We start from the raw sequence: 17,932 nt of genomic DNA on the forward strand, positions 1-17,932 counted from the left end.
CAAGAATAGCGTCTATGCGATGGTGTTCTATGTTGTAGCTGTCATTTCAAAAAGCTGCTAACCATACAGGTCAAGCAAATTACCGTGATTTTGCAAACCAGTCATACTGGCTGCAAAGGCTGTGTGGCGCTAATGCAGAAACTGCCATGCTTCTAAGGTGGACCATGTAAAAAAAATGGTGTTCAGACATGGACATGCCATCTTGTGAAAGCGATTTTCAGAAGCTTCCATGTAAGGACTGTAACATATGATATGATTCTGAGCCAATCTAAACATGACAGTAGGAAGAAAACATGTCTATTTAATCACTTTTCTGTCCTGTTCATTTATTAAGGATGTGGGTTTTAACTCAAATATGGTATCAACCTATCAATAATGTGAGTGGGTCTGACCACGGACCATTAGATGGGGGAGGTGTGGGTGGGTTCAGCTTCTCTCACCTGCAAGGCCTGTTTGATGTTAGAACCTCCACGTTTATACGAATAGGGTAGCCCCATGAATCAGCCCCACCCTCTCCTGACTATGGTTGCGTCCACATGTTGTTGAATCTCTTGTGCAGTCTAGCGCTGTGTGAACAAGGCAATCCAGATACAAATTGCTATAGCACAATGATACATGGACCTCAGATTAAACCTTGTGAGCATGTGCAGAGTGCCTTTCCATCACCTAGGTAGGGGTGTCAGTTGCAGGCTGGAAAATACCTGGAGATTTTGGGTAGGGTTGCCAACCTCCAGGTGCTAGCTGGAGCTCTGCTATTACAACTGATCTACAGCTGACAGAGATCAGTTCACCTGGAGAAAATGGCCGCTTTGGCAATTGGACCCTATGGCATTGAAGTCCCTCCCCTCCCCAAACCCCGCCCCCTAAGGCTTCACCCCCAAAACATCCTGTCGGTGATGAATAGGGACCTGGCAACCCTAATTTTGGGGGCAGAGCCTAAGGAGGGTGGGGTTTGGGGAAGGAAGGGACTTCATTGCCACAGAGTCCAATTGCCCAAGCGGCCATTTTCTCCAGGCGAACTGATCTCTAGCAGCTGGAGATCAGTTGTAACAGCGGGAGATCTCCAGCCACCCCCTGGAGGTTGTGGCAAAAATGCAGAACGTGGGCTCTAAGATTATTAGGGACGGAAGAAGCAAGATAGCTTAATAAAGGGAAAAAATTATAAACAGGGTAGGAAAACCGAACATAAGTACAAAAAATAACCATCACATGTCATGTGAAGCACAACAACTAAAATGAATAAAAATCCATTGATTCCATGTACAACACACCAAAGATTAATTCATCTTGGATCCATGATGGAAAATACATAAGGAAATATATATTAGAAACTCAAGGCAAATAATACACGGAGCTGCATCAAGATGTTAGTGCAAAGTTCACAAAAATACCAAAAGTAATTGCTGGGCACCTCAAAATATAGGTGATTCCCATTACATATTTAGTCGTGTTAACAAGCTCACACAAAATACAAGAAATACAGACATTATAACAATGTAACAGTTATTCAATGCATACAAAACCTCAAAGGGAAACCGCAAGGCTAGAGCAGAAGGGGGGGGGGAAGGAGCGATCCCCAAACAAAAACAACACTTCCGACCCAAGGTAAGAGTTTAGTCCGGAAGGCAGAAAAGGGGTTCTTGCGGAGGCAAGAGAGCCATGTCAGCAGGATGCCAACCCAGGAAGTATTGCGGGCGGGAGGAAGGACGTGTAACCGGTCAGAACACGTTTCGAAATCTTCATCAGCTAAATTTAAAGTGCTGCGGTCTTCCGGCTTGAATAAAGTATATGTTATACACCAGTGTTTATTTCTAAAAAGTAAAAACCATAATGGAATTTAATCACTGTAGAATTTAAATTTAGACAACGTGGGCAATAGACAATCAAGGATAAAGCATAAGGTGCGAAAAGCTTACTGCAAATGGTCCAGAGGACTAATGGAGAAAGGAGTGAATTGCTCCGTCTGGGCGTGAAGCCTTTCTGCAGAAGGTGCTTTCTAATAGAGGTGTGTGGGGAATGGGTATTTAAACATTAGAATAGAAAAATGTGTGTATGTGGCGATGTAAATCACCTGAAGCTTGTGTAGCCTCGCCCTACTGGAACCTGATGGAATTGGCAGGGGAGGCGTGGCAAATGTAAAGGTACAGAACATCATTTAAAGAGAATCTATAGAAAACAAGAGAGGTCTAGCTCACTGTTCAATCCGTTAGGCATAAGAGTCTGAAAAGTAAAAATCTGTCTGGATTCCTGTTGAAGCATAATTTTTCGGGCATCTTGAGACTGGTGGGGGCGGGCTTTGTATTGCCATAGGGCGAAGAAGAGTAGATCAGTATCTGAGTGACCCTTGGAAATGAAATGTTGGACCAATGGTGCCTCAGTATTTCTTGCGCGAATTCTCGTGCGGTGTTTGCCCATCCTAAGGCGTAGTGGGCGGGACGTTGAACCAATATACATTAATTTGCATGGGCAAATTACGGAATACACGAAATCTGACCCACGATTAGTAAACTGTTGGAGAGTGTAGGTGAATTTTGAAGAAGTGGAGCTAACTGTTTTTATGGGCAGACTATATGGGCACATGGAACATGATCCACATTTATAATGCCCAGCGATGTTGATGTGTGATTGGATTCTTAGCAAATCCGTCTTGATAATTTCTGAGATTTTTGGGATTTCTAAGACCTAATAAGGGAGGTTCATTTCCTCCAGGCGAACTGATCCCTAGCGGCTGGAGATCAGTTGTAAGAGCGGGAGATCTCCAGCCACCCCCTGGAGGTTGGCAACCCTACCCTCACCACCTCTCAGCTTTGGGTTTGCCACTCTTGAGATGCACTTTCCCCCCATCCATATTCTTAAAACTCAACAATAAGCCGCCATGCAGAGTTTTGAGAATTCAGGTGGGGGGAAAGGTGCATCTAGAGAGTGGCAAATCCAATGCAAAACCTTCCATGAATAAATGGCCTCTTCTGTCACCTTTTTGGAGCCGCAAGAGGTGTTCCAGTAGACGTTGACTTTTGCAACGACTCGCACTGGACGTTCCTATTTCGTTGGAGACAGCCATTGCGCGCCATCTAATCTTGCTGTCACGTTGTGGAATAGCTGTGTATATATTCCGTATCCCCCTGACAGTTTCCTTTGCATTAGCACTTGTCGTTTGTGTCGAATTTGCACTGTTTCTCGAATAGGTGGGTTTGATCACCCACCTGCACTGTTTTGCCTGCACTGTTTTGTTCTTACCCCACCCCACCCCACCCCACCCCACCCCGGAGGCTGGCAAACCCTCCCCTCCCCACCTCTCTCCGCTTTCCAGGCCGGGGAGAGCCGCCGCCTCACCGCGCGGGAGGAAAAAAAGCCGCCTGCACGTCACGTGCCCCAACGGCTCTCCACGTCGCGCGGCAGGCCTCGCGCCTCGCCGCGCGCCCAGGTCGAACCCCAGGGCGACGCGCGCGACGCTCCTCCGCCGGCGGCGTGGGCGGACGTCACCCCGGCGTTCCCCCCCTCCCGCGCGGGAGTGGTACGCGCGGCGCCTCCCCTCGGCGGCGGAGCGAGTGGTGCAGCCTGCAGAGCGGCGAGCGCGCGCGCCTGAGGAGCGGGGCAGTTTTCGCTGCCGGCGGCGAGGGAGGCGGTCGCCGCAGCTCCTCCGTCTTCCCCCCCCCCCCGAGGCATGGCCGGGCGAGGTCGGGGCTGGGCGCTGCTGGCGCTCTGCGGCGCGCTGGCCGCCCTCAGCCTGCGGGGCTCCCGGGCGGACGACCCCGAGGCGGCGGGGGGAGCCGGCGGCGGCGGCGGGGCCAACCGTCGGCGGCGCCTGAGCCAGGCGGACGGCCTCTCCTTCGAGTACCACCGCTACCCGGAGCTGCGGGAGGCGCTGGTGGCCGTGTGGCTGCAGTGCCCGTCCATCAGCAGGATCTACACGGTGGGCCGCAGCTCCGAGGGCAGGGAGCTGCTGGTCATCGAGGTCTCCGACAACCCCGGCGAGCACGAGCCCGGTAAGTGGGGCGGGGAGGGAGAGAGCTGGGCCATCTGCAGCCGCTGTCCAGCCTTGCCGTCCATGCCCAGTGCCTGGGCAGCACCCGGCCGCCTGCTTGGGGTGTCAGAAGTCGGTGACAGCGATGGGAGCGTGTTGGAAAATGAGATGATGGTGAACCCACCAACCCCCCCCCCTTTCCCTCTCCCCTCGCTTTTGCCTTCCAGGTAGGGAGGGTTAGGGTTCATGCATCACAGCAGCATGCAGAAAAGAGCAAGAGTCCAGGAGCACCTTAAAGACTAACAAGAATATTTTCTAGTAGAAAAGAGCAAGGGTCCAGTAGCACCTTCAAGACTAACAAGAATATTTTCTAGTAGAAAAGGGCAAGGGTCCAGTAACACCTTAAAGACTAACACAAATATTTTCTAGTAGAAAAGGGCAAGAGTCCAGTAGCGCCTTAAAGATGAACAAAAATATTTTCTGGCAGGGTGTGAGCTTTCATGAGCCACAGCGTGGCTCACGAAAGCTCATACCCTGCCAGAAAATATTTTTGTTCGTCTTTAAGGTGCTACTGGACTCCTGCCCTTTTCTACTACTGCAGACAGGCTAACACGGCTACCCACTGTGAATTAGCAGCATGTAGGCGCACCCGCCATTGTTCCAGGATAAGTCTGCTCACCTTGACGGCAGTGGATTTCATCGCTGCCTGAGCTCTCCCGAGCATCACTCGCCTGCAAAGAAGAGCCGCTGGAGGCAGCCTCGGAGGTTCAAAGATGGTCCTCACTGCAGCCGCTTTGGCGGAAATGAGAACGTACCCGGTGGCCGGAGAACCGAGAAATGTTGCCTGTGTGCCAATGGGTAGGGATTTCTAGGCTAGGCAGCTGAGAAGGTGTCATGGTGATGTTGGCGCAACCTTCGCGGCATCTGGATTGTGAGAATCTGTGCCCGCCTGTTTCTTGCTGGTGAGAACACGGGAATGACGGCGCCTGATCCAGACGAGCCTTTTAGCTCTTCGCCGTGGCTTTGAGGCCCCCCTACACATGCTGCTGTGGGGTGAGCAGATTGTGTGAAATGAGAGTATGTTGAAGGAGCTGGGTAGGTTTAGCCTGAAGAGGAGAAGACCGAGAGGGGATATGGTAACCATCTTCAAGTACTTGAAGGGCTGCCATGTGGAGGATGGTGCCGAGTTGTTTTCTGTTGCCCCAGAAGGTCGGACGAGAACCAACAGGTTGAAATTAAATCAAAGGAGTTTCCGTCTAGACATTAGGAAGAGTTTTCTGACAAAGCAGTTCCTCAGTGGAACAGGCTTCCTCAGGAGGTGGTAAGCTCTCCTTCCCTGGAGGTTTTTAAGCAGAGGCTAGATGGCCATCTGTCAGCAATGCTGATTCCATGACCTTAGGCAGTTCATGAGAGGGAGGGCATCTTGGCCATCTTCTGGGCATGGAGTAGGGGTCACTGGAGGTGTGTGGGGGAGGTAGTTGTGAATTTCCCGTATTGTGCAGGGGGTTGGACTAGATGACCCTGGTGGTCCCTTCCAATTCTATAATTCTACGAGGTGCCACGTGCCAAAAGTGGATTGGCTCTTGGCTTGCAGTTGAAACATGAGAGAATGAGGATAGCGGTGGAGAAGAACGCCCTCCCCCTTCCCGTATACCTTCCTCCTGGAGTGGAAAATTGAACAGGTGGATGCTTTTTGTGGCCCCAGGATTCACCTGTACCCAAGGGAAGTGGAAGAAATCACAACCCTTCCAGGATACATGGAAAAGCCTCAGTCTCTGTTCTGGCTTAAAAGAACTGACAGCCCTTAAGAGAGATGGAGAGAGAGCTACGTGGGTCAGCTAATGTCATCTTCCTCCTCTTCTCCGGTGCGACATGGTCCTTAAACACACACACACACGCCTCCCCCTTGCTTCTGTGTAGCAGACATTGTACACTATATGTACAGCAGTGGAAATGGGAAAGCGAGATTACTCGATAAGTGCCTGTGTCACCACCACCAGGGTTCCAGGGAAGCGCCAGTGCTGCCAAGGATACAGATTCTGGCCGGCCCACGTAGGAAACTGATGACAGACATTGTGACGAAGGTTGTGGCACCCTTGCTGTGTCAAGGTGGTTTTTTTTTTGTTAGACAGCAATCGCGCAGTGCCTGTGACATCCAAAATGGGCCAAAGCGAGGAAAACAGGCTGCTTGTGTGGCACTAACCTCTTGCCTCCTGTCAGCTTTTAAAGAGCCAGTGATCTTAAAGGCACTTGGAAGATCTGCATGCAGCCTGACACACCACTGCACTGTATGGTTGCTAGGTTCAATTGTTAGTCGTTGCTTGTGACCAGGCTCCCCTCCAGTTTCAAAACTGTATGAATGCGTCAGGCAATAGGTACGATAAGTTGCAATCTGGATTTGTCACGAATCCTTTAATATTTCCTCACTGATAAAGCAGTAGGAATATAGCAATGATGCATAGTCATAACCAAGATCAGCTTTAAACACATGCAAATATCTGTCGAGAGAGGGAGAATACCTCTGAAATAATTGAAAGGTTCTGGTAATTTGATGGCCAACAACATACACATTTTTTTAAAAAAGCTATAATTAATTCTAGAAACTGTTCTTGCAGACAGTTGAAGACTGATAAACAGCAGTTTTGTTTTGTTTTACTGTTTGGGTTTCCAAAAGTGCAGAAATACCAACATGTCACTGTTATGATAACTGGGAAACCGGAACACGCTGACAGTTATAACTTGGTTGGGCAGTATATAATGTAAAATTCACAACTGGTGGTGGGAAGATGAGGTATGTGTAGAACATTAATGCTATGTACAGAACAGCCATAATTGAGGACAATATATAGGAATAGTGGGCTATGCCTATAATAAATTACAGAATAGATGTTGTTGTACGCCAAGATGAGTGCCAAGAACAACTTCAGTGCTATGACTAAATTCCCGAAGGTAATCATGTTACTGTGCTACAGCCAAAATAACAGAGAGCTTATAGCACCTTAATGACTAGCACAGGTATTGTGGCATGAGATTGAATCTGATGAAGCAGGCTCTTTGGTCCACAAAAACGTTTGCCGCGCTTTGACCGACGAGAGGCTGGCCTGCCCCAGAAGGGACAAGGAGCCACTCAGCTGTGCCTATAGGAGTGCCGCTTCAGCATCCAGTCACCTTTGAGAAGGGGGATGAAATGTTGGAGGGAACAGAGGAGAAGGGGAGTTGAGATCTGCCTCAGGGAGAGAGCAGTGACAGCTCAGGTCTGGCTCAGGAAAAATTGCAGACAGAGTGAAGAGTAGCTCTGCCTGGTAGTGTGACAGAGGTTTAGCTCTATCTCTGGGAGAGAATAGTTAGGCCTGTCTCTGGAGATGAGCAGACCTTGTACAATTTAGTCTGACTCTTGGGAAAAAGGAGGCTGGGGTGGGTGGAATCCTTTGTGTGAGACAGGATCCAACCTACTGGCTAGTCAGCAAAAGTCTGTGCCTGAAAGCTTTGAAGAAACTTCTAACTACTATCTGAAGCCATAACAAGTTTATAAATAAATGTGCCTCAGCCAGGTTTCTCCTTTGTCTACCTGGAGACCTTTACTGCTGGTTTGTTCCTTTAAACCCGTGGTTCCCAATTGTTTTGTGCTACCCAAAAAGGGAGAGAATTTCTTTTTTCTAATTTATGTATACATTAAAATGAAAAAGTATATGCAATGTGTCAGTGTAAAAAACATGTGCCCCTTGAGCTGTCAAGAATCCTTGGAATAGAATGTAACGATAAATCATGCTTTTGTATGCAGCGATTAGTGGTTTTGCATTTTGGCATGAAACGTGTGTTAGGATTTATGCATATTTTGGGGATAAATCTGTTGGTGGGCTAGCAGATAATTTAAAATATATTTTAGATATAGTACACAGGTAATGCCATTCTAAACCTTGGATGCTGGTGCTGTACTTGGATGCTGGTGCCAGTTGGTATCCTTCGCTCTCTCAGTAGAGAATAGATACTTTGAAAAAGACCCAACTCCAAAGAGTGCGTACCCGCTGCACTGGAGTTCATAGCGATACTGCCAAATGCACCAAGAATGGAGTGGCATGCCATAGTTCCATGTCAGCTATAGATGGAAGCAGCTAACCAATGTACAGAAATGCTGGCATGCCTTTGTGACATCTCTTTACACCCACAAGAGAAACAAAGGAAACGCAGCGCTGAACTCACACTTCAGAGCATTCCTCTAACCATGCATCAGTAGGTCACAAAGGAGAAGGACAGATCATGGGGCAGTTGGGCTCCTACCTTGGCCTTGGTGTGGAAGTCAGCTGTAAATGTCAGGGCAGGAAAGATGGCAGAGAAAGGAACAGCGCTGTGAAAGCATGACTGAAGGCTGTGGTTCAAGTCCCACATGTAGCAGCTATTAGATAGGCCTATAAGGAGACCAAGGAGAAGCTGAAATTTTGCCCCATCAGACCTGATCACTAGGGGTGAGCTGCTCATGCAGCAGACTCCAATCACTTTGCTTAGCACCTTCCTTTTCAGCCATCCTTCCACTGCATTCATGGGTTTCCATCACTCCCACCAGCTGCTATCTACCCGTGTGACTCCTGTAGTCCCCCTTTTCTTTTCTCACCCCATCATCCTGTAGCCTGCATGGTTTATTAAACACCAAAAGAGATTAGGGAAACGGTGAACTCTAAAGAACTTGGCCCCCCCTGCCCCGGGGCACATCTGTGCAGGCAGTGAAGGATGCTTTCAAACTCCTCCCAGTCAGCTGAGGTTAGTCATGAATAGCAGTCTGGGCTAGATCCCTGTTTTCCAAGCTCCATTAAAACAGGAATACAGATTTGTACAACTTAGTTGTTGCATGGCAACTGGAATGGAGTTCTGGATGCAAGTCATATGAATGGTGTAAGAAGTCATCTATGCCTTTGACAGTTACACTGACAGACAACAGAATCACAGAGCTTTCCCTATCACTGAATGCCCATGATAGGCACTGTCATATACCTGCCTCAGGTCTGTGTATTCATACATGTGTGTTGCTTGCATGTATACAGGTAAAGTGTGTTTCTCTTCAACATGCCACCACTTCAAGTTAAAATCCAGCCTCCCACATTATCCCACTTGGGGAACCCTGGTGAAGGCTGCCTTTCTAATGACTTCAGCCCATCCTGTGTGCAAGTGTGGGCATGTGAGCGAGTGATCTAAGGCATGTGTGAAGAGCTGAATCACAGTCTCCCCCCAATCAGTCTAGGGCTCACATTCCACACATCTCCATACCCCGATTATGTTTTACAACAGCTATCCATCTTGCCTTCCCTTGCAGGTAGGGAAATGGTTCTCTCTCTGTGAAAATACATCTCTGCTCGGTGACTTCCTTGAGCATTTTATGGCTCTCTTCCCTGGGAAAATAAACAGCTTTCAGTATCCCAGGAACTCCCTGATGCACTTCAAAGCTCCTTGCATCTCCGAATCACAACTATGGTGATCAAGGTTCAGGCCCAGGCTAAAATGAGAGAGTTGGCAACCCAGTAGCAGAGCAGCTAGATGCAAATTGGCCACTGGAACTGTTGGTCATGGTGACAGGCCCAGCACATGATTGTCTCTGTGCTGTGAATAGGCTTGGACCCTGTGATTGTGTTCCATGCATGGTGGACAGTCCCCACTGCACAACGCCCTTCATCTCTTAGTAGCACTTCTGCTCACACAAGGGCTTATTGAAAAACATTGATCTTATATTAGTGGAAGTGCTAGCAACAGAAGAAGCACACTCTGCATTGGAGGCTGTCGAGCACACATGGAACACAATCATAGAATCCAAGATTTGTCTTCTATCCCTGTCAAAAAATTGCCTGCAAAGAGATAAAAAGGTACAAGGGCAGTAATGATTAATGTTCTACAGTAGCAACCAATGGTAAGAGGGCTCAGGCCCTTGACACAAGGTGCTTTTCCAGTCCCCCTCCCCATCCCCAGGCTACTACATAGTGAGATTTCTTTGTTAGGGAACATAGGGTGCTTTCATGCACACTGGATAATGCACTTCAGCAACTGTTTGCAGCTCGATTTTCTGTGGAAAATCTAGTTGCAAGTGATGGCTGAAGTGAATGAAAATGGCATTATCCAACGTGTGTGAAAGCAGCCATAGCGTGGTCAATTGGCCAATGCTTATCCATCTCTTGTAGAGAGCTGCACTGGAACTCAGTCTGCAGTTTCTGTTTGGGCTGCTCCATGGGGCTGTGAGCCTACAAGGATCCTGCAGCGCATCATGAATATGTAGTTGGAAGCAGCAGTGTTTGGAGTGGCTGGTAGTTATCCAGAAATATGATTTGAGTTCACTGTTTTTCCCGCTTGCACGCTGACGTTGTGGTGATGTATTTCTAGTTTATGCATAAGAGGAGAGGGTTTTCTGCACTGTGCCTGTTTACCCTGTATAGGAGACACTGATAGCAGCTGTTGGAGGAGGAAAGGTAGTTGAAGTCAATTGTTCCATGCCAAATCAACATTTGGTATATGAGGGATGCAGCATAGGCATGGATAGCATTGTCAATGTTCCAAAGCTTATTTCATGCTCTTCTTAGGAAAACGGATTCCCTTTAAAATGCATCAGCATGTTCTGTTAAACTAAAGCAGTTCTTAGTCAGTAGTGCAACTTAATCTGTGCAGTTTCTTGTGTATTTTTAAACTTTGAAAGGTACTAAAGTTGACTTCCTTCTAAGCTAAGGAAGTGAAAGATTTGCCTGTTCAAGTTGTTTGGAGATTTATTTTTATTAGGAATGCAGTGTATATTTGCTGGGTTGGCCAGTAAACTATCCTTGGTTTCCTGCATAAAGATAAGACCCATGAAGCTGCCTTATACTGAATCAGACCATTGGTCCATCAAGGTTAGTACTGTCTATTCAGGCTGGCAGAGGCTCTCCAGGGTCTTAAGCTGAGGTCTTTAACTACCTAATCCTTCTATCTGGAGATACTGGGCATTGAATCTGGGACCTTCTACATGCCAAGCAGGTGATCTACTACTGATCCATGCCCCCTCCCCAGATTCTGAGAACACACCTGCAGAAACTGTGAAGGGGTAAGGGCAACAGTGGTTATAATGCATATTCTTCATGTGGACATTATGTCTGGCTGTGGGGGAAACCAAGAAAGGGATAAACTGTTTGGAACAAAGCAATTATGAAACAGTAGGTTAAAGGTAGGGTTGCCAGGTCCCTGTTTTTTTGGGTGGAGCCTGGGGAGGACAGGGTTTTTTGGGGTGGAGCCTGGGGAGGGAGCCTGGGGAGGGCAGGGTTTTTTGGAGTGGAGCCTGGGGAGGGAGCCTGGGGAGGGCAGGGTTTGGGGAGGGGAGGGACTTCAATGCCACAGAGTCCAATTGCCCAAGCGGCCATTTTCTCCAGATGAACTGATCTCTATCGGTTGGAGATCAGTTGTAATAGTGGGAGATCTCCAGCTACTACCTGGAGGTTGGCAACCCAAGTCAAAGGCAGGCAACCTTTTTGTCCAAGCATCACATGAAACACAGTGTCTACCTGTAAAGAAGTTGGCGTGCTGGCAAACAAAACTGGGGGGGGGGGTAGATGAGAGTTTTGTTGGCCACAAAATTGCTTTCAATAAGGGTGGGTTGGCAGTGATGGTGATAGGGGACATGCCATATTAGATCTTGAATCAATCCTTTTCTGTATTAGATTTTGTATTAATCCATGCTTTGATTACTCTCTGCCCTACTGAGCGGGAATGTTATGGGAAAGAATGGTAACAGGAAAGATTCCTTGAGAAAATGCCACAGGGAGCTGTTGTAAATAACAAGGCCTGTAGCGCCAACAGAGATCTAAGGCATATTGTTTATGGAACCTCACAAGGACAGTGAATATCCAGAGGCTATGCTAGAAGAATGTTTGTCTTAAAGCAAAGATGGCAATCTGACCTCTATGCATATCAGTAGAACACACATTTTCAAGGTTGTCCACGTATTTCAAAGAAGACCCCAACAACCAATGTATCGCCAGTCCACATTCCAATATTGATTATACTAACTCAGGTGTCACTAGTACATTTTTGTCACGTACTATTATATGTCACGTGCAAGTCATAATGTTGTATTACTACACACCAGCGAAAAGGTATATAAGGTGACATTATGCTCGTGTCTTAGCAACCCATTGAGTTGCTGGCAGTGGCCTATTATGCATAATAAATATTTTTTCTTAATTGGTTTGTGTATCTGGCTATTTGACGGGACAAAAACACCAAGGCCCGAACCTTAGCATAACCTACGGGTGGTGCTAACAATGGCTTCTGCTCTTCAGAGAGGAGGTAGGACACTGCAGTTGCGGCTGGCGGCCTCCTGCATTATCACATCGAGCAGCAATACTGCAGTGCTTCTGCAGTACAGCACCAAGCACTTTAGGGGAGCTGCTAGGAGGGGCAGAACTGAAAGGGGCTCTGATCACTAGGACCAGTGATGACATCACTGGTTCTAGTCCAAAAGATGTCCTGCAGTTGTGCCCTGACTAGGCTTGACTGCTTCCCTACTTTTGGAGTGGAGCGAGGGAGCTTACAAAATGGATTGGGTTTCTACCATTGAGCACAATGTCGGGGGGGGGGGTGCTTACCCATACAGAAGGCATTGTGTCCTAGGTATATAGAAATAAAAAACCCCACACATGTTTAATGGAGTAAAAGAAATTCTGGACTGTCTGTGACTACTGCATAAAAATAGTGCTGATAGCCAGCTTGGGAAAAGCAGAGGTGTTTCACTCATGTGTCTGCTATTCCCATTTCTGCTGTAATGTATGAAGGAGGGGCATATGAATCTCACATGAGGATCTCCATGAGTGGTTTGTAAATAATCACAATGCATGTAAAATGTGTGTAAGTATACCATTTTGTTCTGCATTTCAAGATCTCATGTTGCATTCTAGTGGGGGTCACTAAATGTTGGAGCTCAGTGGTTGCTGCACGGTATCCAGTTAGGGTTGCCAACCTCCAGGTACTAGCTAGAGATCTGCTCTTACAACTGATCTCCACCCAATAGAGATCAGTTCACCTGGAGAAAATAGCCGCTTTGGCAATTGGACTCTATGGCATTAAAGTCCCTCCCCTCCCCAAACCTCACCCTCTTCAGGATCTGCCCCCAAAAAACTCCTGCCAGTGGCGAAAGGGGACCTGACAACCCTATATCCAGTGACCCCTCACCAACAGTTCAAACCATGCTGTTTCATTGGGACTTTTGCTGGCAGAAAACCTAAAAGAATTAAGACAACTTGTTCCTTGATCATGTCCACAGAAAATCATGGCTTTGTCCCTGACCATGGAAATAAAATTAGATATTAATCTTAACATTGGTGTGATTTGGACTAGACAGGAACTGCGTATTTGAAGGAAGGATTTGAACTCAGCTCTCTGTTGCTGAATAAGAAAAAAATTGGGGCAAAAAAGGGGATCAGATTATCCGTATTTGGTTCACCTAACCATTTGATTTTGCACAAGAGAAGCCCCCTGGTTCTTCAAACTAGATTTCATTTTGAACCCTTCTCCCCTTGCTGTTTCCCCAAAATTTCCCCTGAAGCTGCCATTACCCCAGCAGGGTTAAAAAGACATGCACTTGTATCATGCTTATAGTATTCCTTGGAAATGAATGTCAGCAGTTTGGGAGGGGAAGAATAATTTAGGAAGATGCCATGGGAGGACAGGGTTAAGACCCTTTCCCCTGGCACCACTGTTCCCATCTAATTCGTTTTTTTTTTAAAGAGCAATTAAATGTTGGAAGACCCAGTTACAGTTCTCCTACGTCCCTTGTGTTTTGTTCTTGAGACTATAAATGCTACTTCCAGGAGCAATCACTATTTGCATCAGGTGCCCCACTCAGCAGTTCTAAAAGAGGAGCCTCCTGCTGAGGTCAGTTTAAGAGGGTACATTTTCATAGCATTTATTACTGTCCTGTCATTAAATGCGGATTTATTGGTCATATTGCAGGCTAAGCAGTTGTGACTCACCTTGTTCTTTACAAAAAAAATTCCTGAGTCATTATATATATACCCTCTGTTTTATTGATTGGGTGACTGTGAACTTCAGTACTGCTTGTAAAATATTGCGTCCTTTGCTGATTTTCTAAGAGGCTTGGAGAGGGGACAAGACAGTCTGGCCACACCAAAACTGCATGCAAAGATATAGATAGATATTAGCAGCTTTAGAGAATTATTTGTAAAAATGGATTATTATTATTATGTATCGTCATTATTATATGGCTAATAGTAATAGCTTGAAGTGGCTTGTGACAATAATTTAAAGAACAACAAAGCCAGTCCAACTGCAGACACAGAAAAATATGAGTTTGTAAATTAATGGAAAGCAAACACTCCCCCTTTGCCCCTGAATGGCCCAGTTAAGAACACATGAGCACATGAAGCTGCCTTATACCGAATCAGACCCTTGGTCCATCAAAGTCAGTATTGTTTACTCAGACCGGCAGCGGCTCTCCAGGGTGTCAGGCAGAGGTCTTTCACATCACCTACTTGCCTAGTCCCTTTAACTGGAGATGCCGGGGATTGAACCTGGGACCTTCTGCAATCCCAAGCAGAGGCTCTACCACTGAGTCACAGCCCCTCCCCAGTTAAGACAGAGTATGCTCCAGGAAGCAGGTAATGTTAACAGCAGTTAGTTAAAGGAAGAGAAAAGGGAGAGGAGAACTAGCAATGGAGAAATTGACCTGCTGAAGCCTCTGAGATAGGGTTTCCAGCCCAAGGCTGGCATCCAGTGGGAGACTCATCTGGGTGGGAGACTCATCTGGGTGGGAGGGCCCTCACCAGTAACATTGCAGGTGACACAGTGACATGACGTCTGGAGTGACCCAGAAGTGATATCATCACGTGTGGAGACCCTCTAGCATTCATCCACAAATTATATGTTTTAGCTGATCCAGGAGACCCGACCTTCCTAACCTATGGAAGCCTGAAGAGGGAGAGTTGGGTGGCGGTGGGTTGATCTGTTTATTTCCCACTCTTCAGTGCAGATTTCTTGTGGGACTCCAGCTTGTTCCCTCTAAAAGCAGACTTCATGAGCAGGTGCCAGTGGAGTCACACACAGACAATGCTATGTATTTCACACACTGGAGGGACTCCCCAAATATACAGAAAAACATTGCTTTGTAACTGCAGACTTGGCCAACCAGAAAAATCAGCAGTGGCTGAACATGGACTAACCCAAACAGGACACAGGGTCTTATTCCAAGACACTGAAATACTGGACAATTCTACCAACTATTTTGTCAGATTGCACAGAGAAGCCATTGAAATTCATAAACATCAGCACAACTTTAACAGAAAAGAAGAGAGTTTAAGAATGAATAAGGCTTGGCTTCCTGTCCTGAAAAACTCCAGTCTAACAAAGACTACAGTCCACAATAGCCATGCAGATTAGTTTTGGATTCCACATGTTAACAGATCACTTCATGATACAATGGTTCCACATTAACATACCACACCCTAATTTGCACATTACCTTGATACTTACAGGACAATGATTAGCACATCACCTGTGATTCTTTTGCAGGACAATGACTCAGCTCAAACCCAACCCCCTTCTGACTATATAAATTACTCTTCCAACACACTTTGACACTTGGAGACACTGTCCTTCAGTGTTACTCCTCTGAAGATCCCTGCCACAGCTGCTGGCGAAACATCAGGAAAGAAAATACCAAGACCACGGTCACACAGCCCAGATAACCTACAAGAACTGATTGCTTTGTAAATTAAAAAAGATAAGTTTCCCCCCCACCCACAAGAAGACATGATAATGGATGAGGGTGCTCGTTGCATTTGGAATGCTGAGCACAACCTAGGGGAAAATAAATAAATACATAAATAAATAAAGAGAGTGTGAGAGAGTCGTTTGCCCAACTCCATATGGTCCTGTAGAATCCTGGGACGGAAGAGTTGGGTAAGGGGGAAATTTATCTATGATTTATCTTCTTCCTGGTCTCCAGCTTGTGTGTATATGTACGTGTGTAGATCTGTGCAAATGAACGGGCAGCATTGTGCAGATAAACACAGGCTTGATTCTCAGTCAGAGCACCTTTAACCTGCATCACAGTGGCATCTATAAATACCCCTTTACTTCTTTTATTAGTGAATGGTTACCATTTGTTCCTGTGTCATTCTTAACTCTTACAGCAAAGCAATACCGACTCTTCCTTTGATATTGGGCTCTCCCTAACAGGGATCTCACACATAGCTGCAGTGTGCCTGTCCCCAGCCTTGCTGAACCCGTAAACACGCGTGGAGTTTTGAAAACAAGTAGCAGGTGCCCACACAAAATGGGTGCCAGGGTCTGGGGTCAATTGGACAATGTTGGGAGGTTTGCTGCCAAGTATTCTATGATATTTCTAAATGGGTGCCCCGGACACAACCTCCTGGGCTCTTTTGAAACACTTCCTGCTTTTATGAGATGGGAGAAAGCCAGGATGGGCTGTTTGCTTTTGGGAATAGATACTTTGGGGAAGAAAGAAGTTGGTGCCAGGGAACACATTGGCAGGCACCATGGGGAGGGGCTGTGGCTCAGTGGTAGAGCATCTGCTTGGCATGCAGAAGGTCCCAGGTTCAATCCCCGGTATCTCCAGTTAAAGGGACTAGTCAGGTAGGTGATGTGAAAGACCCCTGCCTGACACCCTGGAGAGCCGCTGCCGGTCTGAGTCGACAATACGGACTTTGATGGACTAAGGGTCTGATTCAGTATTAGGCAGCTTCAAGTGTTCACTCATGGGCACTGCCGTGTGGATCACTAGTTATACAGAGGCCACTGCAACTCTAGTAAGGATGCCAGGCTCCAGGTGGTACATGGAGAATCCCTAGAATTACAGCTTATCTCCAGACTACAGAGATCAGTTCCCCTGGAGAAAATGGATATTTTGAAGGGTGGACTCTCTGACATTGTACCCCACTGAGGTTCCTGTGCTCCCTAAGCTCTATCCCCAAATCTCCAGGAGTTTCCCAACCGTGATTTGGCAACCCTACCCCCCCCCATCCTCCTCCAGTGGCCAGGGAGAACCTGGCAACCCTAAACTCTAGAGGTCCTTGCCCCACACATCCCACCTGTCAGTGACAAACACTTTGCTAGTTCATCAGAAATCTGAATTCAGTAAAGCAAACGGAACAAAGTGATAGGATGTATGTATTAAACTACATAACACAATTAGTCTGGTTTTTGGAAGGTCCCCAATCTTACACAGTTTTACCCATATACTTGTCTGAGTGCAACATGAAGTTATTGCAAAGCTGGCGCATTTTTCAGTATTGCTACATTGCTCTCTGACATAGATGTTGCAGCACAATAGCCTCTTGAGCAATTACAGACGAGTTTTGAATGAGCTAGAATAAATTTCTAGACACTTTCTTTTAATACTCTCAATGTATACATTAGGAACAAGAATAGCTCTTAAGAACAAAATGAATTTATCACGTGAGCATTTTAAAAGTATCTTGGCAGATCTTGAAATCCAGTTATGAACTCCACAAGTCCAGGGTGGCCTTTTTCCAAACTCTTCTCATAGATCTGCTAAATATTAAAGATGGGAGAAAGCCAGATTTTACTTGGCCATGAGCTTTGACTATATATTAAATGCTAACAAACTATCCGAGCCACTTTTTTGGTGAAAATTTAAAGTTCTGTAAAATATTAAGGGGTCCAATGTGAAACTTATTTTACTATTTATTTTCTGGGATAAAGTTATAGAAAAAAGAAGAGACCTCAGAAGAAAGTCAGCCAAATCCCTTTTCCTTATAGGCTTGACTGCAGTTAGCAGCTGGATCTCCTGACATGTGTTTTTACTCTATACGGCCGCTTCAGTGATGGCGCTGGATAAGGGGGCTTAAATTCGTCCCACTGTTTGCCTGATTAAAAATGCTACCCCAGACTAGTATGGGCAAAGAAAGGCACAATATGGGTAGACTGTCTTTTTTCACACTGGAGTTTGAAGCAGCCCAGGATGCGTGT

General features: G+C 46.6%; 1 protein-coding gene across 1 annotated transcript in view; it reads left to right on the plus strand.

Moving 5' to 3' along the window:
* The first annotated feature begins 3,664 nt into the window (after positions 1-3,664).
* The window catches only part of CPE (carboxypeptidase E), a 72,488-nt gene continuing 58,220 nt past the window's right edge, over positions 3,665-17,932 (plus strand). The window contains exon 1 of the mRNA XM_056855950.1: positions 3,665-3,986. Within this exon, the coding sequence (XP_056711928.1) occupies positions 3,665-3,986 (322 nt within the window). The remainder of the gene's footprint in view (positions 3,987-17,932) is intronic.

This window comes from Euleptes europaea, chromosome 9 (assembly GCF_029931775.1).
Source record: "Euleptes europaea isolate rEulEur1 chromosome 9, rEulEur1.hap1, whole genome shotgun sequence".
NCBI classification, from domain to species: domain Eukaryota; kingdom Metazoa; phylum Chordata; class Lepidosauria; order Squamata; family Sphaerodactylidae; genus Euleptes; species Euleptes europaea.